This window comes from Thalassophryne amazonica, chromosome 6 (assembly GCF_902500255.1).
Source record: "Thalassophryne amazonica chromosome 6, fThaAma1.1, whole genome shotgun sequence".
NCBI classification, from domain to species: Eukaryota; Metazoa; Chordata; class Actinopteri; order Batrachoidiformes; family Batrachoididae; genus Thalassophryne; species Thalassophryne amazonica.
Window position 1 is genome coordinate 43,505,259 of NC_047108.1, and position 22,894 is coordinate 43,528,152.

At 42.1% G+C, this 22,894-nt stretch overlaps 1 protein-coding gene across 1 annotated transcript in view; it reads left to right on the forward strand.

The window, feature by feature from the left end:
• The window catches only part of LOC117512125 (protein-L-isoaspartate O-methyltransferase domain-containing protein 2), a 31,912-nt gene extending 9,719 nt beyond the window's left edge, over positions 1-22,193 (forward strand). Inside the window, exons 2-7 of the mRNA XM_034172100.1 lie at positions 4,839-4,999; positions 5,148-5,298; positions 12,721-12,823; positions 12,925-13,096; positions 21,302-21,425; positions 21,541-22,193. Coding sequence (XP_034027991.1) covers positions 4,844-4,999; positions 5,148-5,298; positions 12,721-12,823; positions 12,925-13,096; positions 21,302-21,425; positions 21,541-22,112 — 1,278 coding nt within the window. The 5' untranslated portion in view covers positions 4,839-4,843 and the 3' untranslated portion in view covers positions 22,113-22,193. The remainder of the gene's footprint in view (positions 1-4,838; positions 5,000-5,147; positions 5,299-12,720; positions 12,824-12,924; positions 13,097-21,301; positions 21,426-21,540) is intronic.
• Positions 22,194-22,894: the final 701 nt, after the last annotated feature.

Below are 22,894 nucleotides of genomic sequence, written 5' to 3' on the forward strand. Positions count from 1 at the left end.
GAGCAAATATTTGCACAAAAACAAAGTTTATTTGAACATTAAATATCTTGTCTTTGTGGTGTATTCAATTGAATATAGGTTGAAGAGGATTTACAAATCATTGTATTCTGTTTTTATTTTCATTTTACACAACGTCCCAACTTCATTGGAATTGGGGTTGTATTTGCCTGACCCATGGGCTGTATCTTCACCAAATGTAGTCAAAATCTGTTCCCAATTTCAGGGTTATCATGCACAGATAGATAAGGCATGATTACATTATCCTTTGTGATCACAGTACAAGTAATACTGTAAATAAAACAATCACCACATTACACAGTAATTACAAAGATCAGAGTTACAGAGGTAGGGATTGTATAAAGTATGTATTCCTGTTTGAAAATGTGTTCAGTTTATCAGTTGAGTTAATAATTGTGATGTCCTGCTCCTCCAAACATTCAATGTCCTTTTTGTTCAGATGCCTAATGTGACCTGCTTGGTCAGTAGTTTGTATTTAGATAATCTTACCTCTGAAGGCTGTGAATTTTTGGGATGCATTTCCGAAGAATGATCTGGAGTTGATTATCTGTCCAGTTTACAAATCAAGAGTAAGTACAGGCACACACATCATTATGACTTTCTGAAACCCAGCTGTCCATAGTGGTGATCAGATCCTGAATCCAGATGAAAGAGACTCTCCTTTATAACCATTCAGTTCAGAGTAGCACACACACACACAAATTCTACTTTATCAACTCTAGGACATTGCTTTTGTTTTGAACAAAGGATGAAAAAGGAAACTTGCCAGGGGCCTGGAAACAATACTTTTTGGTACCTTCTTTGTGCAGTCAGATATGCATACATCAATTATGGTACAGCCAACGATGTGTGACCTGGAAAATGTCCACACAACTATACTGCCTCATCTTGGCAGGTACACTAGTCCACAAAACTGCCATGATACAACACTAGATCAGAAAAAAGTTGGGATGATATGGAAAATGCAAACAAAAATCCACAGTGATTCCAACATTGACTTTGAGTTCTATTTCATTGCAGACTGTATGAACCCAAAATATGTCATGTTTTGTGTGGGCAACTTAATTTAATTTGTTAATATCCATCCATTCCTGCATTTCAAGCCTGCAACACATTCCAAAAAGTTGGGATGGGGCAATTTAGTGCGAGTAATGAGAAGAAGTGAGGACTCCTCATTTTAATACTATTCTTAAGAAAACTTCAATGATGAAATATATGACGGGAAAAATTTGTATTTTATTCGACTGAAAGTCAAAATGCAAAGCAATACAGGTGCATTTTGAAATGTTTTAACCAATCATCTTTCAGTGAATGTCACTTCAGTTCTAGTTTCCAAGTGTGAATTACCATATGCTGTAAAAGAGAACAATAATGCAAGCATTCGAAGAGGTGTTTCTACAGACTCAACTGACTGGCGTCTAGGGGATTCATTGACAAGTTTTTCAAAATAGTATTTGACCAGTTATTTATTTAGCAAGAGAGAGAGGTGTGAACAGCAGACGCTACATACTGTAAAAAAGCAGTGAAGCAATTTTAATCAATGATCATCTTCACCACACAGCTTCAGTGAAACAGTAAAGTGTGAAAAACTGATTCAGAAAGTTTTTCTATCCAGGGCTTCATCTTTAAAAGAGTAAATTTACTTCTTGCAGAAGTATTTTTTCGTTTTCTTTTTGTTATTGTTGTTTTATACACTAATGATACCAGATCAAATTATTTGTATGTGAGAACTTACTTTGCAATAAATTGTATTCTGATATGACAATCAAATCAGTCCAGGTTTAGCTGTTGTTCAAACAAGACAATTAGAGGTTATATTGTTTTTTTTTTAAAGTATGCAATCCCACTCAGAAATGTTAAAAAGAAAAACTAAACTCTCAACATGACAGAAAAACACTGCCTGTCTTACTGGATTAAAGGTACAGTGTGTCATTTTTGAAGAGGAGAGCAAATGTTATGTACATCAATGGATTTTAACATCCACACAGATGCTGAGAATGACAGCCTCAACACTGCATTTAATCTATTATTAGACTCAATTGGCTTTGCTCAAAATGTAAATGAGTCCACCCACCACTTTAATCATATCTTAGATCTTGTTCTGACTTATGGTATGGAAATTGAAGACTTAACAGTATTCCCTGAAAACTCCCTTCTGTCTGATCATTTCTTAATAACATTTACATTTACTCTGATGGACTACCCAGCAGTGGGGATTAAGTTTCATTACACTAGAAGTCTTTCAGAAAGCGCTGTAACCAGGTTTAAGGATATGATTCCTTCTTTATGTTCTCTAATGCCATATACCAACACAGTGCTTCACACAGGTGACAGTGGTGACAGTGCAGTGAAGATCTTCACTTAGCCTGGAAAAAGAGTCTGTTGCTCTATAAAAAAAAGCCCTCCGTAAAGCTAGGACATCTTACTACTCATCACTAATTGAAGAAAATAAGAACAACCCCAGGTTTCTTTTCAGCACTGTAGCCAGGCTGACAAAGAGTCAGAGCTCTTTTGAGCCGAGTATTCCTTTAACGTTAACTAGTAATGACTTCATGACTTTCTTTGCTAATAAAATTTTAACTATTAGAGAAAAAATTACTCATAACCATCCCATTCCTACCAGGCTGCTCAAGGAAGCCCTACCATTATTTAACGCTTCGATCTTAAATATGATCAATCTATCTTTATTAGTTGGCTATGTACCACAGGCTTTTAAGGTGGCAGTAATTAAACCATTACTTAAAAAGCCATCACTTGACCCAGCTATCTTAGCTAATTATAGGCCAATCTCCAACCTTCCTTCTCTCTCAAAAATTCTTTAAAGGGTAGTTGTAAAACAGCTAACTGATCATCTGCAGAGGAATGGTCTATTTGAAGAGTTTCAGTCATGTTTTAGAATTCATCATAGTACAGAAACAGCATTAGTGAAGGTTACAAATGATCTTCTTATGGCCTCAGACAGTGGACTCATCTCTGTGCTTGTTCTGTTAGACCTCAGTGCTGCTTTTGATACTGTTGACCATAAAATTTTATTACAGAGATTAGAGCATGCCATAGGTATTAAAGGCACTGTGCTGCGGTGGTTTGAATCATATTTATCTAATAGATTACAATTTGTTCATGTAAATGGGGAATCTTCTTCACAGACTAAGGTTAATTATGGAGTTCCACAAGGTTCTGTGCTAGGACCAATTTTATTCACTTTATACATGCTTCCCCTAGGCAGTATTATTAGACGGCATTGCTTAAATTTTCATTGTTACGTAGATGATATCCAGCTTTATCTATCCATGAAGCCAGAGGACACACACCAATTAGCTAAACTGCAGGATTGTCTTACAGACATAAAGACATGGATGACCTCTAATTTCCTGCTTTTAAACTCAGATAAAACTGAAGTTATTGTACTTGGCCCCACAAATCTTAGAAACATGGTGTCTAACCAGATCCTTACTCTGGATGGCATTACCCTGACCTCTAGTAATACTGTGAGAAATCTTGGAGTCATTTTTCATCAGGATATGTCATTCAATGCGCATATTAAACAAAATGTAGGACTGCTTTTTTGCATTTACGCAATATCTCTAAAATTAGAAAGGTCTTGTCTCAGAGTGATGCTGAAAAACTAATTCATGCATTTATTTCCTCTAGGCTGGACTATTGTAATTCATTATTATCAGGTTGTCCTAAAAGTTCCCTGAAAAGCCTTCAGTTAATTCAAAATGCTGCAGCTAGAGTACTAATGGGGACTAGAAGGAGAGAGCATATCTTACCCATATTGGCCTCTCTTCATTGGCTTCCTGTTAATTCTAGAATAGAATTTAAAATTCTTCTTCTTACTTATAAGGTTTTGAATAATCAGGTCCCATCTTATCTTAGGGACCTCATAGTACCATATCACCCCAATAGAGCGCTTCGCTCTCAGACTGCAGGCTTACTTGTAGTTCCTAGGGTTTGTAAGAGTAGAATGGGAGGCAGAGCCTTCAGCTTTCAGGCTCCTCTCCTGTGGAACCAGCTCCCAATTCAGATCAAGGTGACAGACACCCTCTCTACTTTTAAGATTAAGCTTAAAACTTTCCTTTTTGCTAAAGCTTATAGTTAGGGCTGGATCAGGTGACCCTGAACCATCCCTTAGTTATGCTGCTATAGACTTAGACTGCTGGGGGGTTCCCATGATGCACTGAGTGTTTCTCCTTTTGCTCTGTATGCACCACTCTGCATTTAATCATTAGTGATTGATCTCTGCTCCCCTCCACAGCATGTCTTTTTCCTGGTTCTCTCCCTCAGCCCCAACCAGTCCCAGCAGAAGACTGCCCCTCCCTGAGCCTGGTTCTGCTGGAGGTTTCTTCCTGTTAAAAGGGAGTTTTTCCTTTCCACTGTCGCCAAGTGCTTGCTCACAGGGGGTCGTTTTGACCGTTGGGGTTTTTACATAATTATTGTATGGCCTTGCCTTACAATATAAAGCGCCTTGGGGCAACTGTTTGTTGTGATTTGGCACTATATAAATAAAATTGATTGAATTGATTGATCAAACATTAATGGGTTTTTAAACTTTTCAGTGTCATTTATTTTATTAACTTAGACAGAAACATGCAAAAAAGAACTTTGATATTATAACATAAGTGTCATTTTTTGTCTATTCTTGCTTTCAATCCATCTAAAACCAGTCAAAATGACTTGCAACGCACGCCGCCTTGGGTGATAATTGCCAACAGCACCGCTATACTAAAATTTTCTGGGGAGAACTCTGATGACTGTATGTTCACATTAAGTGGAATGGCCACTTTTGACTGGAAATCTACCTGTTTCTCTGTCCTCAGTCACGATGGGTGGAGCTGTGAGCGCTGGTGAGGACAATGACGACTTGATTGACAACCTGAAGGAGGCTTATTACATCCGCTCAGACCTGGTGGAGCGGGCTTTTCGAGCTATTGATCGGGCCGACTATTATCTAGATGAATATCGGGACAACGCTTATAAGGTGAGCAACATAAAATTGTGTGTACTTCAGCTCAGATGTTGTTTTGTATAGCAACAGATGTGACCTTAAATTTTTGGAGTTTTATTATGGAGGATGATATTGTTGGATATGAGCAAAGTTGTTGAAGTTATACCTTTGGTGGTGTTAGGACTTGGCATGGCGCCATGGAAACATCCACCTATCTGCTCCTTGTATATATTCTGAGGTTATGGAGGCTTTGGATCTCCATCCTGGTCTCTCGTTCCTAAACCTTGGAAGTGGGACTGGCTACCTCAGCACCATGGTGGGGCTCATATTGGGTAAGTGGGATCTGCAGCAATTCAGGATAAAAGCATGAAGATTACAAGTGTGGACCAGGGAACTGATACAAAGGGCCCTGTCTTGATGACCATTGGGGTTGGAGTTATCCTCTTAATGAGCCAGGGGTGTCTTTTGGGGACTACAGATATACCAGTCAGAGTGTAACACCCACCAACATAATAACAGCCCACAAACATAATACAAATCTGCAGCAGAAATTAAAAGGCTGTTTTCACTGTATAATTTATTCTGTTATATGTTGGGATTCATTTATTAATATTAAAGTGAAAATTTACCATATTCCAAATTTACATTTCAATTAATTTTGTGATTGAAAGCACCAAACATTACCATTTCAAGTTACAAATTTAAAAATTTTCTCCTTGGCAAGGAAGCATGTTTGAATTTATATAGTGAGGTGGAGTGAAGTAATTATTACCAGAAATCATTATTATTTTGCTGTATTGGAATTCTCTATGGACTACACACATCCATGCTGTCTGTACCTTTTACCGTCTGGAAAGATATTCATGAGAGTACAGTAGCTTAGTGGTTAACACTGTTGCCTCACAGCAAGAAGGTCCTGGCATCGCGTCCCACCTGGTCCTTTCTGGGTGGAGTTTGCACGTTCTCCTGGTGTTTTCATGGACTCCCTCCACTTCAAAAGACATGCAGGGTGAGGTGAACTGGGAACATTAAACTGTCCATAGGTGTGTTTGTCTGTCTATATGTGGCCCTGTGATAGACTGTCATCCTGTCTAGGGTACACCCTGCCTCACTCCCTATGACTGCTGGGATATATTTAGCCTAGCCTATTTTGAACACATTTAAAAAATTGAAAAGAAAAAATACAAATTTATGAGAAAAATTACCAAAACACATACAAAAAAAATTATAGCAAAGTTCAAATATTACAAATTATATGTTCAAAAAGGAGCAGTAAGAAGTTTTCAGTTCTTATTCATTCAGGTGGGACAGGCTATGTATGGCTTTGTATGTCAAAATGGGTGAAATCAGAATTTTGTGGCATCCAAATGCATTATGCAGATGCATGCAGCTGGGCATTTTACCTTCTGTAAGATGATCCATAGAAATTACTTGAGCAATATTAATATAGTGTGAACCCAAGCGCTTGCGTAAAAAGAGTTTTCTGCTGTTTATGTCTACCTTGGAGGCAGTTGAAAAACACACTGCACCTTTGTTTTGTGCCCTCACCTATGTGAGGGCAAGCAAAATAGTCCACAACTCTGTATGTAGTTAAAAACAATTGAAATTGACAATGAAATAGGTCTGTGTATGAGAGAGAGGCTGTGTCCATGACAATGTTGAAACTGTAGGTCCACCACATGATCTCTGTCCAAATCCAAATGATGCACAGACACACGTGTGTGTGTGTGTGTGTGTGTGTGTGTGTGTGTGTGTGTGTGTGTGTGTGTGTGTGTGTGTGTGTGTGTGTGTGTGTGTGTGTGTGTGTGTGTGTGTGTGTGTGTGTGTGTGTGTGTGTGTGTGTGTGTATTTTTTTTTTTTTTTTTTTTTTTTTTTTTAACGGATGAAAATGTGTCTGTAAATTCTGGCCACAGCTACAATGAAGTGATGCCGCAGAGGGCTTGTTGTGGGTGTGTATGTAAGACAAACCATGTGCCCCGACACACAGGGGACATTTTGTGTTGCAAAGTGTGTCCTGATTACTGTCATTTTTGTAATCATGATAAGTAGGTTAACTCCTTATGTGAAGACTGTCATGTTTTCTTTTCTGCTGGGCATAACTTCCATTCTCTGTAAAAAAAAAAAAAAAAAAAAAAAAAAAAATGCAGGCAAACTCCCATGATGTAGCTAATTGTAAATGCTCTGTGCAGTGCTCTTGCAGGGGCAACAGTCTATTTTAAACAGAATCCATATCAGTGGTCTTTGCATGCTGTTCATTCTGCATCCCCAGTATGCGATGTTTATATAAAATCTGCATTTTTTTTTTTAAATACATTGCAGAGGTTTGTTTTTTTTTTCTTTTTTGCAAAATAATGTGTCTTTTAATAATGTCTTTTTAGACAGCATTAAACCTTGATACACTACTCATTCTGGTCTGCATGAGGTTTCTTCCTCAGTATCATCTGAGTTTTTCTTTACCACTGTCACCTGTGTGCTTGCTCTAGGGGTTGGTAAGGTTAGACCTTACTTGTGTGAAGCGCCTTGAGACAACTTTGTTGTGATTTGGTCCTATTTAAACTAAATTAATTGAATTAAATTGAATTTACTCATTTTAATAAGGTGCAGAGGGCAATCAGGGAAAAGGAACTGGGTGAAAGTTTTTGGAATTTCATGTTGCTTCCCTAAAATTTAATAGGTCATATTCCTGGCCAGTTTCCACCTTTTTGACCAAGGTTTTGGAAAATCTGTTCAATAGTTGTTTAGACCCCTGTCATACACAGTACGAATGCACACAAACCAGGCCGACCGAGACAAAAATGGCAATAATCGAAATGCATTCGGGAGGGACAGACAGTCGGACAACCATATATGACTGCCAAACGACCACGTAGAATGTGGACTGGATCTGCCTACTGGTGGATCCAGTCCGGACTGGTGTTTCGCTTCGCTGCGTACTGTACATTGCTGTGCATGGTTGAGATGACAAATAAACTACTACTTCTACTACTACTGAGTCATGCACACCCGCGCAATCGCAGCCCAAATGTTGTTGGACAACAACACGGAGACACAGACTGCTGTCAGACTGCATCAGAATCATAAATAAAGCATCTAAACTGCCGGACAGATGCGTTCAAGTGCTGTCACTCACTCACCCACTCACTCACTGATTCACTCGTCCGCTCTCTCCCTCGTGCACACTCACCTCTAATGCCTGGTTCACATGGCAGGATTTTAAAATTATCTGTAGGTTTCCAAAATCTGAGAGACCACACACGTGGAGATTAAAAAAAATCATAGCTCTAACAGATTTGGTCGTCCAGTGTGTGGTGTTCAGCCACACGGTGAATTCAACACACCACACACAAACAAATTTCACACACGAATATTCCCAGGTCAGACAGGAAATCTCGCAAAATTTCTCGAGATTAAACGTGATTTCAGAATAAACAGACAGAAATAGTTTGGGGACTACTTAAAACAGAGGGGAAAAAAACAATACAAAAAGAAAAGGTGTTCTTTAAAGGAGTGGAGACAGCGCGACCACCGGACTTTCTGGTGAGTCAGAACAGCTGTTTTGATTTTATTTTCCGCTCTGTACGTCCATCACCTTGCTTTCTGATTGGCTGCACATCACATTCAGCAGGCTGCGTGCTTGTTTGTGGTTGGGGGACACAACACACACTGCGATATCGGGCCAAGACAATCCAACATGTTGAATATCCCCATTTTGCGATCGGAGCACTCCTGACGTCCTTCCGAGCAGATCAGAGCACTCTTAACACACCACACATGGCAGAAATATTTGATAAGATTATCTTTAGCGTCATCACAATTGTCGGGGCATCCTTAAACTTGTCATAAGGGGAAGACTGGGTCCGATATCAGCCTAAATATCTTGCCGTGTGAACCACGCTTAAGCAGGACATTGCGCCGGCAGGATGGACATATGTGTCCCACACATGACAGACTGTCAGCACTGTGCTCATGGACACAGCACAGCAATGGCGATGTGATGAGCACACAGAGTGCACGGAGGGGCTGTGCGCTGCACTGTACGGTCAGATCATCAGTGCGCCGTGGGACAGCACCTAGCATGGGATATATTTATGCCATGGTGGGTGAGGCATTTGTGAGCTGATGTTGTCAGCACACGGTGCAGGCGGGACAAGAGGGACTTCACCACAGGCTGCAGCCCCTGGCCATTGGCCGCCCTGCGCGGTGACATGCATCTGAGGCTGTACCGGAGCTGAGTTCACATGTATATATATGGTGTCATGGGCTGGCGAAACAGTTCCACCGTCATTCCTCCAACAGAGTTAGATGGTGAATATGTCATAATCTGTGTATTACAGGGGTGACATCCTGTTCAGCTGCATTGCGGGCACTGCACCAAGCCTCTGACACACACTATGATGCATTGACTCGCAGTGACAGACTGTGCTTTCAGTTTGATTGCGCAATGTTCACGTCCACTGCATATGATGGATGCGTGCTACATACATGTTGGATATCAGTATATCCTTTGCGCTCCCTGAACAGGATCTAGTGGTGGTACATGTACAGTAGTGTTCAGAATAATAGTAGTGCTATGTGACTAAAAAGATTAATCCAGGTTCTGAGTATATTTCTTATTGTTACATGGGAAACAAGGTACCAGTAGATTCAGCAGATTCTCACAAATCCAACAAGACCAAGCATTCATGATATGCACATTCTTAAGGCTATGAAATTGGGCTATTGGTAAAAAAAAAAAAAGTAGAAAAGGGGGTGTTCACAATAATGGTATTGTGGCATTCAGTCAGTGAGTTCGTCAATTTTGTGGAACAAACAGGTGTGAATCAATTGTCCCCTATTTAAGGATGAAACCAGCACCTGTTGAACATGCTTTTCTCTTTGAAAGCCTGAGGAAAATGGGACGTTCAGGACATTGTTCAGAAGAACAGCGTAGTTTGATTAAAAAGTTGATTGGAGAGGGGAAAACATATACGCAGGTGCAAAAAATTATAGGCTGTTCATCTACAATGATCTCCAATGCTTTAAAATGGACAAAAAAAACAGAGACGCGTGGAAGAAAATGGAAAACAACCATCAAAATGGATAGAAGAATAACCAGAATGGCAAAGGCTCACTCATTGATCAGCTCCAGGATGATCAAAGACAGTTTGGAGTTACCTGTAAGTGCTGTGACAGTTAGAACAGACAGTTTGTGAGATGACCCAAAACTCTGAATTCAAGCCACAGTTCACAGTGAAGACAGTGAAGCATGGTGGTGCAAGCATCATGATACGGGCATGTTTCTCCTACTATGGTGTTGTGCCTATATATCGCATACCAGGTATCATGGATCAGTTTGGATATGTCAAAATACTTGAAGAGGTCATGTTGCCTTATGCTGAAGAGGACATGCCCTTGAAATGGGTGTTTCAACAAGACAATAACCCCAAGCACACTAGTAAACAAGCAAAATCTTGGTTCCAAACCAACAAAATTAATGCCTCGCAGATGTGAAGAAATCATGAAAAACTGTGGTTATTCAACTAAATACTAGTTTAGTGATTCACAGGATTGCTAAAAAAGCAGTTTGAACATAATAGTTTTGAGTTTGTAGCATCAACAGCAGATGCTACTATTATTGTGAACACCCCCTTTTCTACTTTTTTTACCAATAGTCCAATTTCATAGCCTTAAGAGTGTGCATATCATGAATGCTTGGTCTTGTTGGATTTGTGAGAATCTACTGAATCTACTGGTACCTTGTTTCCCATGTAACAATAAGAAATATACTCAAAACCTGGATTAATCTTTTTAGTCACATAGCACTACTAATATTCTGAACACTACTGTACATGGCACAAGCTGGACATGCCGGCAGGATTTGACGTGCCCGATCCATTTTGGGGTTCCCCCCGAATGCTGTTATGACACCGTACAAATACGAGGTCTGTCAATAAAGCAACGGTCCTTTTTATTTTTTTGAAAAACTATATGGATTTCATTCATATGTTTTTACGTCAGACATGCTTGAACCCTCGTGCGCATGCGTGAGTTTTTCCACGCCTGTCGGTGACGTCATTCGCCTGTGAGCACTCCTTGTGGGAGGAGTCGTCCAGCCCCTCGTCGGAATTCCTTTGTCTGAGAAGTTGCTGAGAGACTGGCGCGTTGTTTGATCAAAATTTTTTCTAAACCTGTGAAACACATCGAAGTGGACATGGTTCGAAAAATTAAGCTGGTTTTCATTGAAAATTTTAACGGCTGATGAGAGATTTTGAGGTGATTCTGTCGCTTTAAGGACTTCCCACGGTGCGAGACGTCGCGCTGCGCTCTCAGCCGCCATCGTCAGCCTGTTCAAGCTGAAAACGTCCACATTTCAGGCTCTATTGATCCAGGACGTCGTGAGAGAACAGAGAAGTTTCAGAAGAAGTCGGTTTCAGCATTTTATCTGGATATTCCACTGTTAAAGGAGATTTTTTTAATGAAAGACGTGCGGACGGGTCCGCGCGTCGGGACGCAGCCGACGCGGTGCGGCGGCACAGGAAAAACACCTCCGTGTTGATAACCATTTGTAAAATCCAGGCGGCTTTTGATGGCTTTCAGTGGAGTGAGTATATGAGAAATTGTTTAACAGCAGGACATGTTCCAACTTGTCCTTAAGGCTTTCAACAGAGGTGTTTTTCCTGTGGCGGAGCGTTGCGTCGGGTGTGAGCCGACGCGCGGACCCGTCCGCACGTCTTTCATTAAAAAAATCTCCTTTAACAGTGGAATATCCGGATAAAATGCTGAAACCGACTTCTTCTGAAACTTCTCTGTTCTCTCACGACGTCCTGGATCAATAGAGCCTGAAATGTGGAGGTTTTCAGCTTGAACAGGCTGATGACGGCGGCTGAGAGCGCTGAGCGACGTCTCACACCGTGGGAAGTCCTTAAAGCGACAGAATCACCTCAAAATCTCTCATCAGCCGTTAAAATTTTCACTGAAAACCAGCTTAATTTTTCGAACCGTGTCCACTTCAATGTGTCTCACAGGTTTAGAAAAAATTTTGATCAAACAACGCGCCAGTCTCTCAACAACTTCTCAGACAAAGGAATTCCGACGAGGGGCTGGACGACTCCTCCCACAAGGAGTGCTCACAGGCGAATGACGTCACCGACAGGCATGGAAAAACTCACGCATGCGCACGAGGGTTCAAGCATGTCTGATGTAAAAACATATGAATGAAAGCCATATAGTTTTTGAAAAAAATAAAAAGGACCCTTACTTTATTAACAGCCCTCGTATGTACATTGCAGTGAGTTTGCACTTGGACTGCACAGAGACTACGGTTTGTTGGTGCTCCACCTGCATTGCACCACAAGTGTTTTGGACATGTGGAAACATTTGAGGCAGCTGCGCGAATTGGCCAGGCTGTGTTGACTGCTGGGAGACAGCTGTCCAACGTTTTCAGACTGCAGCTCGACACTTTTCAAATGTGGGCCGATTCTTCATTCGACCTCATTCGTACTATATGCGACGGGTGTCTTCATAATTCTTCAAACAAACCTACACCTATTACACCTATTGTGCACCAATTTCCCTTGATAGAGGTAATAATTACAAGTACATGCTGTACACATGATCATGTTTAAGGTGATCTGATTGTGGTTGTAGTTAAAAAGGTTAATGTGACAGTTCTTCACATTTTTATATTTGTAGTCTAAGTTTGTTCCTGCTTTCCTCCTGTCTTGACAGTCACCTTTCTGTCTTCATGCATTTGTGTGATACACTAATTGTTCCAGGACCATTTGGGGTGAATCACGGGATAGAGTTACACACAGATGTGATTGAGTATGCCTACCAGAAGCTTGACTCCTTCATCAAAACCAGTGACAGCTTTGACAAGTAGGTGTCTGAATGTGTCTGTAGTTTTTATTTTGTTTTAATTTTTAATAGTGTTCCATAGTGCACAGTAGAGTCTGTACTGTTTTTGTATTTCCCTGCAGATTTGAGTTCTGTGAGCCATCCTTTGTTGCGGGAAATTGCCTGGAGATTCCTCCAGAGAGCCGTCTGTATGACAGGGTGTACTGTGGGGCCGGGGTGCAGAAGGAGCATGAGGATTATATGAAGAACCTTCTCAAAATGGGAGGCATCCTGGTGATGCCTCTTGAGGAAAAGGTTGGTGTTCTGTCTGAGAATATCAGACTGGTTCCAGCCCCATATTTTCTCTTATATATTAGTGTTTAGATGAGCTGTTTTCCTCCCTTAAACTGTTGGTGTTACCCATGTCTGTTTGCTGGTATTTTATCAGGATTAATCAAATATTAACCAGTTTTCACAGAGGTCAGGGGCAAAATTGTGTCAGGTCTGAAATACAAACCCTTAAATTTTGTGTTATTGTAATCATTTTTATTTTATTTTTGAGATATAACATCCTTTATAAAACTGCTTTTTATGAACAGGAGTTCTAAAAGTCTTTTTTTAGTTGGATCTTGGTGAAGGTATGGAACCAGACATCTTCAACCTTTTTCTTTTCTTTTTCTTAATGCTGCAAGATAGACACTTTTACTTTCACTGTTGGACTTGCAGTGGAATTTGTACCATTAAAGTGTAGGTGACACCAAAAATTTGCACAGATAATCACCTAAAATGTTGATATTTAAAAAAATTTTGAACAATAAAAGTCGATAAGTGCGCGGGTGAAGGATAAACAACAGCTGTCTGAAGTCTGTGCTCTATTTCAGCTCTCAGCCACGGCCATACTGCTGCTACGTCATCGGGACAACAGGACGTGCTAATTTAAGCCCAAATCAATTGTAAACATGGCAGAGGTTGAGCTGTTTTCTGACGATTTTTTTTTTTTTTTTTTTTTTTGTCGTGTTCAGCTTTTTTAAGTCTAGTCTGAAGGTTATTCTGAAGAAGCTGTGGGGGACACAACCTTATGGTTGTGAGCCTTATTTAGATGACAATCAAGGAGATGAAACCTTGGAGTAAGAGCTTCAGTCTGATAACAATGACGATATTGGCAGAGTTCAGAATGATTTCAGCATGCGGGTGGAGATGATAAACTGTTTTTTTTTTTTTTTGTTGTTGTTTTTTTCCCCAGCTCTGTGTTCATAATCGACTAATAAAAAAAAGTTTAAAAGCTTGTTTTACTATAGTAGAGAAGCTTGAATCTTCAACTGGACTGGGTTGCTTGACGCGAGGACGTTTCGCTTCAAATTGCAGAAGCTTCCTCAGCTAAAATTCTTGCTCTGGTAGTCTGACTTCTGTCTTGACTCTTGTAGAGAAGAATAAACAAGCCAACAAAAGCTGGAGTTTTTTTAAACCTAACCAGACCCCTCCTATCGAGAGGCTGACTGCTATAGGCTAGTGACTAAACAATAGCTCTAATTAGCTCCTATTGTGCTCTAGTTAGCACCCTCCTAATGACAGGGCAGCTGTCCCTCCTAATGATGGGACGGAAGCCTCTCCTGATGGCTCCCTTGATGACTCTCCTGCTGACGTGAATGACTCACTACCATGAACAAAACAAAAGACACTAACCACACATTTGAGGACAAGGAAGTTAAAATCTTAGCCAGAGAGAAGAAATGGTTTGAGAGAGGTGTCAAGGAAGCATTCTATGTGAAACAGTTGACACCCAGCCTTAACCAGGGAGGGGGTCTGAGACACGCTTTGTCCCCTGTTTACAATGGGGTACTCAGGTCAAAGCAGTTTTAGTCTTTTGTTCATGGTAATGAGTCATTCACGTCATCAGGAGAGTCGTCAAGGGAGCCATCAGGAGAGGCTTCCGTCCCATCATTAGGAGGGACAGCTGCCCTGTCATTAGGAGGGTGCTAACTAGAGCACAATAGGTGCTAATTAGAGCTATTGTTTAGTCACTAGCCTATAGCAGTCAGCCTCTCGATAGGAGGGGTCTGGTTAGGTTTAAAAAAAACTCCAGCTTTTGTTGGCTTCTGTTTATTCTTCTCTACAAGAGTCAAGACAGAAGTCAGACTACCAGAGCAAGAATTTTAGCTGAGGAAGCTTCTGCGATTTGAAGCGAAACGTCCTTGTGTCAAGCAACCCAGTCCAGTCGAAGATTCAAGCTTCTCTACTATGGAAACCACATGGACAACTGAGAGCCTACACAGAAACTTTGTTTTACTATCCTTGACATCAGAAAAGAGTGATGCAAAAGTGTGGATTTTTTTATTTGTTTTTTCCCCTTAGAAACAGGTACATACATTTCAAATCTGAAAAATGACACAGCACCTGTGAGAGACTGAAAATATCAGCTGATTTTGGAAAACGACAAAAATAATTTAATTCCTTGTCCTGGCTGAAGAAAAGTCCCTTTGTCACACCAGCAGTTTAGTGCCAGGTTACAGTGCTAGCACAGGTGTAATCCATAAATTGCGTCTGCGGCTGATGTTTCGAGTCTCTGCTGTGAACGGAGCCTCCTCTTCTTCCACCAGACCACTTTGCACTGCAAGTTGAAAGACTCACAGCACCTTATCTGCTGCACACGATGAAATTATCCCATGATCCACAAAAGATTAAATAATGTGAAAATACTTAGTTAAAATAGTTTTGCCTCCATGTGGAGTGGAGATGATGCACGACACTGTGCACACGCTCATCAATATAAATGTTCACCTGCCAATGAGAAGGGTTCTGCCTGCCAGACTTAACTGTTCTGTCATGTATAATACCGCGCAGCACTGACCAGAACCACTCGGTGCAGACGGGGCTGTTAGTAGCCTGTAAAGATCCAGAAATTTGACGCATCATTGTTTAAGTCGCAGTGTTCAAAGAGTGTGGAAACAAAAGTGCCACTGGTCCACAATTCACACATGTGATCCTTAGGAAACTGAAACCAGCTGACTCCATCTGCAAGTGTTTCAATAAAAACTTGCAGCAAACTCATCCAGTGGCATAACTCCAGAAATGAAGCACTTAAACACAGAAATACGTCCAATCACTAACCAAACAAATGGGGCTGTTAAGTAAATGGTTCTCCCGCTGTGATCACTTCCTCCTTCTTCTCCAATATCATGACTCCTGGTTTTTAGTGGTGCGCAGTTCAAAATCTGATTATTTGTCTCTTCAGTAACCATACACTGGGAAAGCATTCATTTCAAACTGTTGTTTAATTTTAGTGTTAAGTACAAAAAAAAAAATCAATGCATATTGTGTCACCTACACTTTAAATGTTGAGGCAGATGTAGATTAAGTGACAGAACCAATAGTGTGTGTGTGTGTGTGTGTGTGTGTGTGTGTGTGTGTGTGTGTGTGTGTGTGTGTGTGTGTGTGTGTGTGTGTGTGTGTGTGTGTGTGTGAGAGAGAGAGAGAGAGATGAGAGAGAGAGAGAGAGAGAGAGAGAGAGAGAGAAAGGTAAGTTTTATAAATAAGGCTCATTTTATTTCCTCAATGATCAAACTCTTTCAGACTACTAGAATTCATTTGGGTGTGAAATGGATTAGGAACATTGACTTTTGGAGTTCAAATGAAACAATCATGTGCTTGTAGATTTAACTTTAAATTCAAGGCTTGTAAGAAAAATAACTAACAATTTAGGAATTGCAGCCATTTATATACATACACACATGGCCCATTTTCAGAGCCTATAAATAATTGGACAAACTAATTATTGTTAAAACAGGTAATTCGCTTTAGATGGGATGGATAAATGAACATTTCCAAGTCGGTGAATATGTCTTGGACTTCATTTACCTCAGTCATTCATACAAAAAAATCTGGTACTCGATAGTAAATATTTGGAATTGGCAATTCTCAAAAACTAAGTCACTGGCAACTAGGAGTCGAGTGAGGGAAGACACCAATGATGACTTTGAAGGTGGTACAGGCTTCCATGGCTGTGATTGGAGAAAGTGTGCATAGAGCTGCAATAATTTTTTTGAATGAAACACTATAAGCACATTTTGATTGTTTCATTTCATCCCCACTGTGGTATTGTACAGAGTTAAAATGACATAAATGAAAACACTGAGAATTTTGTGAGTTTGAGGATGTTTAACATGAAACCTCAATCATATGAAAATGTACAAGGTAGATAAAAAATTTCTTAGCACATTATGACCATTTTAATAATTATTGTATTTGATCAAGAGTTTATTATGGACTATTTTCATTTTCAAATTTGCTCCTTCCATGTTAAAACCTGAATTAAAAAAAAAAAATCTGTGATTTATTTTTTTTAATTTTTTAACAATTTAACATATTGAACAAATACATGGCTATGTTAACAAGGCCTTGACAGACTCCAGTACTTAAACAAGTGTGGATGTTTGAGCGCAGATGTCTGTAGTTCACACAACAGAATCACATTTAAAGCCATATTTCCATGAAACTTCTGTCTTCATGTGAAAATGATTCTATCATGATGTGCATCTGTGAGAAAAGTCATCAGCAGGCATTTGTGGAACATGCACAGTGCAGCAGAACAGAAATAATTGGAGATGCAATCCTTCATCGTTCACATGTTAACCAAACATGCACAAAATCTACAGCATCTGGTGGAGAAACTCTTTTCATGTTGCAGTGCTTGAAGTTGTTTTAAATCGCACCCTTTCAGTGGTTGACATTTTGATTATCATTGGGATGCTACTAATTGTTACTGGCCAACACATACAGTACTGCGCAAAACTTTAGGTGACATTTAAGGTAATTCCATCTCTTAAATATAATGAAAAACTTCTAAATATAAGATCAGTTTTATTTATCCCACAGGAAATTATTTTGCCACAGTACCCAAACAGTAAAGAGTGGAATGACTGGAAGACAATTGCAGAAGATGTTCGACAATATTGGGCATAACTCTGAGTACCGGAATAACGCTGAATAACTCTGTTCATTATGTATTCATCCTGCAGAAGGGGGAGGAATTATACAGTGTGATTGCCACTGGTAGGAAAGACCTCCTGTGGCGTTCTATGATGCACCTCGATGGTCTGTCTGTGGCTGAAGGTGCTCTGACAGGACGTCAGTGTTACATGCAGGGGGTGGGAGGTGTTCTCCAGGATGCTGAACAGCTTGCTCACCATCCTCCTCTCTGACACCTCCACCACAGACTCCAGCTCCACCCACAGGGCCAGCTCTCCTGATGAGCTTGCTGCCCCAGCACACTATGGCATAGAAGATGACACTGGAGACCACCGAGTGATAAAACACTCACTCACTCACTCATCTTCAACCACTTAGTCCAATTAAGGTTCATTGTGGGTTGGAGGCTATCATAGAGCACGAGGCGGGGTGCACCCTGGACAGGGTGCTAGTCTGTCGCAGGGCCACACATAGACAGACAAACACATTCACACCCACACACACCTACAGACAATTTAAAGTTTCCAGTCCACCTAACCCGCGTGTCTTTGAATGTGGGAGGAAGCCAGAGCACCAGGAGAGAACCCACGCAAACACGGGGAGTACATGCAAATTCCATACAGAAAGGCCACAGGTGGGAATTGAACCCATGACCTTCTCACTGTGAGGCAACAGCGAGAACCACTAAGCCACCATGCTGCAGACATTGAAGGATCTGAGTCTCCTGAGTTGGCTCTGACCTTTCTTAACATCTATGTTTACAGTCCAGCCCAGTTTGTTGTCTATGTGGACACCCAGGCACTTGTGTAGTCGTCCACAATGTCCACCTCTGTTCCATTGATGGTAACTGGGTTTGGACGGGTCTTCCATCTTCTGAAGTCCACCACCAGCCCCTTCGTCTTAGATACGTTGAGTTGCAGGTAGTTGAGTCTACACCACTCCACAAACCTGTTCACGACACTCCTGTACTCAGCCTCCTGGTCACTGCTGGTGCAGTCCGCAACGCAGAACCGTCCAAAAACGTCTGCAGGTAGCAGGACCTTGACCAGAACCTGAAGTCTGAGGTGTAGAGTATGATCAGGAAGGGAGGCATGTGTGACATTATCACTCACATAAACACAAGCACATATGTGAGTAATTTATAGTAAGTGTTACATATTTAGAAGTCTTTCATTTAGGGGTGTCGGAAAAAATCGATTCACGTCGGAATTGCGATTCTTATTTATTACGATTCTGAATCGATCCAAAATGTCCAAGAATCGATTTTTAAAAAGCATTTTTAAAACATTTTCTTGCTTACTCGCTGCGTGTATTGTTTGTCAGGCAGCAGCTTCCGTACTACAGCGTCCCCGCGAAGGGGGGGGGGTGTCTGGCGTGCTTCAAACATTCGTGAGCTGCAGCTTAGCATGGCGGACGAAGAGCTAATTCACCCAGCACCGTCTTTGCTGAAGGCAAATGTTTGGGCACATTTTGGATTTTATTATTTGCTGCATAAGAAGGAGCTTGACATGACTTATGCAGTGTGCACAATCTGCAAAATGAAAGTCAAGTACTTTGGAAACATTTCAAATCCGCAAGCCCACATGCTACGCTATCACCCGGAGCGGTATCTGCCGACTACTGACCAGCGCTTCGCTAAACTGCCAGGCAACTCCGAACGAGCAAAGCAGATAAGTAAATTTACATCTAGAATCACTTGATTAACCGTGTAAAGCTGCATTTTCTTAAACAAACATTTTTTAAGTAATATAACTATTTCTCAGAGCTCTTTGAATTGAAAATCGATTCTGAATCGAATCGTCACCCCAAGAATCAGAATCGAATTTAATCGTGAGTTGTTGTACGATTCACATCCCTACTTTCATTATTTTTCAGAAATGTTGAGACGTCTCTTAAACATTGCGTTGATGTCTGGGACAGTGCCTAAGGAGTGGAAAACTGAGGTGGTGGTCCCCATATTTAAAAAGGGGGACCAGAGAGTGTGTGCCAATTACAGGGGCATCACAGTACTCAGCCTCCCTGATAAAGTCTACTCCAGAGTGCTGGAAAGGAGGGTTCGGCTGATTGTTGAACCTTGGATTGAAGAGGAACAATGTGGGTTCTGTCCTGGCTGTGGAACAACTAACAAGCTCTTCACTCTCACAAGGATCCTGGAGGGTGCCTGGGAGTATGCCCATCCAGTCTACATGTGTTTTGTGGACTTGGAGAAGGTGTATGCTCTGGTACCCCGGGAGATACTGTGGGAGTATAGAGTGTGTGTGTGTGTGTGGGGGGGGGGGGGGGCGTCCCCCCTTCTCAGGAACATCCAATCTCTGTATTCACAAAGCGAGAGCCGTGTTCGGGTGCTCGGCAGTAAGTCAGACTCGTTTGTGGTCGGGGTTGGCCTCCACCAGGGCTGTGCCTTGTCACCAATCCTGTTTGTGATATTCATGGACAGGATATCAAGGCGTAGTTGGGGGAGGAGGGTTTCCCGTTTGGTGAGCTCAGGGTCTCAGCACTGCTTTTTGCAGATGATGTAGTCCTGCTTCATCGGCCTGTGACCTCCAACACTCACTGGTTCGGTTCGCAGCCGAGTGTGAAGCGGCTGGGATGAGGATCAGCACCTCAAAATCTGAGGCCATGGTTCTCAGCAGGAAACTGATGGATTGCTTACTACAGGTAGGGAATGTGGTCTTGTCCCAAGTGAAGAAGTTCAAGTACCTCGGGGTCTTGTTCACGAGTGAGGGGACAATGGAGTGTGAGATTGGCCGGAGAATCAGTGCAGCAGGGGGCGGTATTGCATTCACTCTACCGTACTGTTGTGATAAAAAGGGAGCTCAGCCAAAAGGCGAAGCTCTCGATTTACTGGTTAATCTTAGTTCCTACTCTGACCTATGGTCATGAGGGTTGGGTCATGACCAAAGAACTAGATCGCGGTACAAGCGGCTAAAATAGGCTTCCTTAGGAGGGTGGCTGGTGTCTCCCTTAGAGATAGGGTGAGAAGTTCGGTCAACCATGGGGAGTTGGGGTAGAGTCGCTGCTCCTTCGGATTTAAAGGAGCCGGCTGAGGTGGTTTGGGCATCTGGTAAGGATGCCCCCTGGGCACCTCCCTAGGGAGGTGTTCCAGGCATGTCCATCTGAGAGGAGACCCCGGGGAAGACCCAGGACTAGGTGGAGAGATTATATCTCCACACTGGCCTGAGAACACCTCGGGATCCACCAGTCAGAGTTGGTCAATGTGGCAGGGAAAAGGGAAGTCTGGGGTCCCCTGCTAGAGCTGTTGCCCCTGTGACCCGATCCTGGATAAGCGGTTGAAGATGAGATGAGATGTAATTACCTCAGATGTTGCCTAAAATTTTGCACAGTGCTGTATGTGTTAGCCAGATCAGTATGACTGATTACAACAAGTGCCTTGTTTCTCATTTGAAATCTAGTATTTTGAATTAAACCATACTGGATTAAATCACTTAGTATGGGGTGTAGCATAGTAAGTATGCACATACTTTCACACAGAGTACATCTCATGGTTACATTAATATTCCAGAAATCACTTACATCCTGCTGTGTTTTCTCCAGTTGACAAAGATCACACGTACAGGACCGAACAGCTGGGAGACAAAAAAGATCATCTCTGTGTCCTTTGCACCTCTGGTGCTTCCTAAACACAACACAAATGGCAAACCTAAGACCACCCCTCTGCGTGAGTCACATCTCCAGATTTAGTGTTATTTCAAAGCACAAACTTAAATTCCATTTCTCAGATTTTAATGTTGTTCTCTGTTTCGACCATTTCTTTATGAATTTTACCTTTGCAGCCAAATTCGAGGTTAGGACATTGCAGGAGCTAACTCGTATCTGCATCCGCCACACGCTCAGGGTGACCACGAATGGGACGGACACGCAGTCACGTGGCCGAGGTTCCTCCTTCAGTGTGGGTCGGGGTCTTGCTGTCGCTGGGCTCCATAAGTACGGCCCTCGCTTCAAACGGCGGCGTGTCCACCGCCGCCACTGCAACACCCTTGTCCTCGCCACCCGTCAGGTGGTGACGAGTGGCGGCATCAGCACTTCTGCTCCTCTGGACAGCAACAACAACCAGGGAGCAAGAGCAGCGGCAGTGGAGGAGGAGGAGGTTGCAGAAGTGGGCGAGAGGGAGACGAGACACCAGATGAGAGGGAGCAGGAAAATGGAAAGAGCAGCAGGAGGGATGATCGAAGAGGAAACTGTAGAGGAAGAGGATGAAGAGGAGGAGCAGGAGGAGGAGGAGGAGAAGGAGACCGGGGAGCTGCTGCGACCGCAGCCGAATGTGAACATCCTGAGGGAGAGGGTACTGTGTCTGCCACTGCCGGAGCCTCTGAAGATGTACCTGCTGTACTACAGAGAGAAATGAGTGGTGCGGATCTACATTCTGAATCAGAGCTGAAACCAACAACCTGCCGAGGCTGAAGCCTCTGTTTCGACCCCACCACCCACCTATAAGGCAGGACTTTTCTTCTGGACTGACCACCACCAACAATCTGGCTCTCTCTGACATGTCCTCTCCATCACCTCACTCTGCTTCCCTCCTTTATACTTGATTTGTGTGTCCTGATGCTATAAAGTGTCAGTTTGTTCTGGGGGGGACTTACAGGTTCCAACAGTCACTGTAGCCCTTATTTACATCTGCATTTGATGCAGACACTCATTATTGTATGTAAGGTGCAACCGCTTAGAAACTGTTTGCATAAAACGCTCACACACAGCCTGCTGCTAACTCAGCTGTTGTCTTAACGGCTGCCGGGCTGTTCTCAGCTCTTACTACACAACTCAGAAAGAGAGCCGTCTTTTCAGCAGACTGAACCTGCTGCAGTGAAAGGGGATGGAGAGAGAGTGAGAGAAAGTGCTTTTGAAATAGAAATAAATAATGCCGGCTGTTGTGCCAGAAGAATAGTGTAGGTGGAAGTGTGAGACATGAGCAGACAAACCGGCCTGTATCGGGCGTTTGGCCCAAGCTCTGCTCTGTGAGTGCATCAAATGACTGATGTGAGGACGTCTGATCTGATAAAATACACTCATTGTTTCGTGTGTAAATAGTGGGGCGTAGCTGCAGCGCAGGCTTGGTGGTTAGCACTGTTGCCTCACAGCAAGAAGGTCATGGAATCGATTCCCACCTGTGGTCTTTCTGTGGGAAGC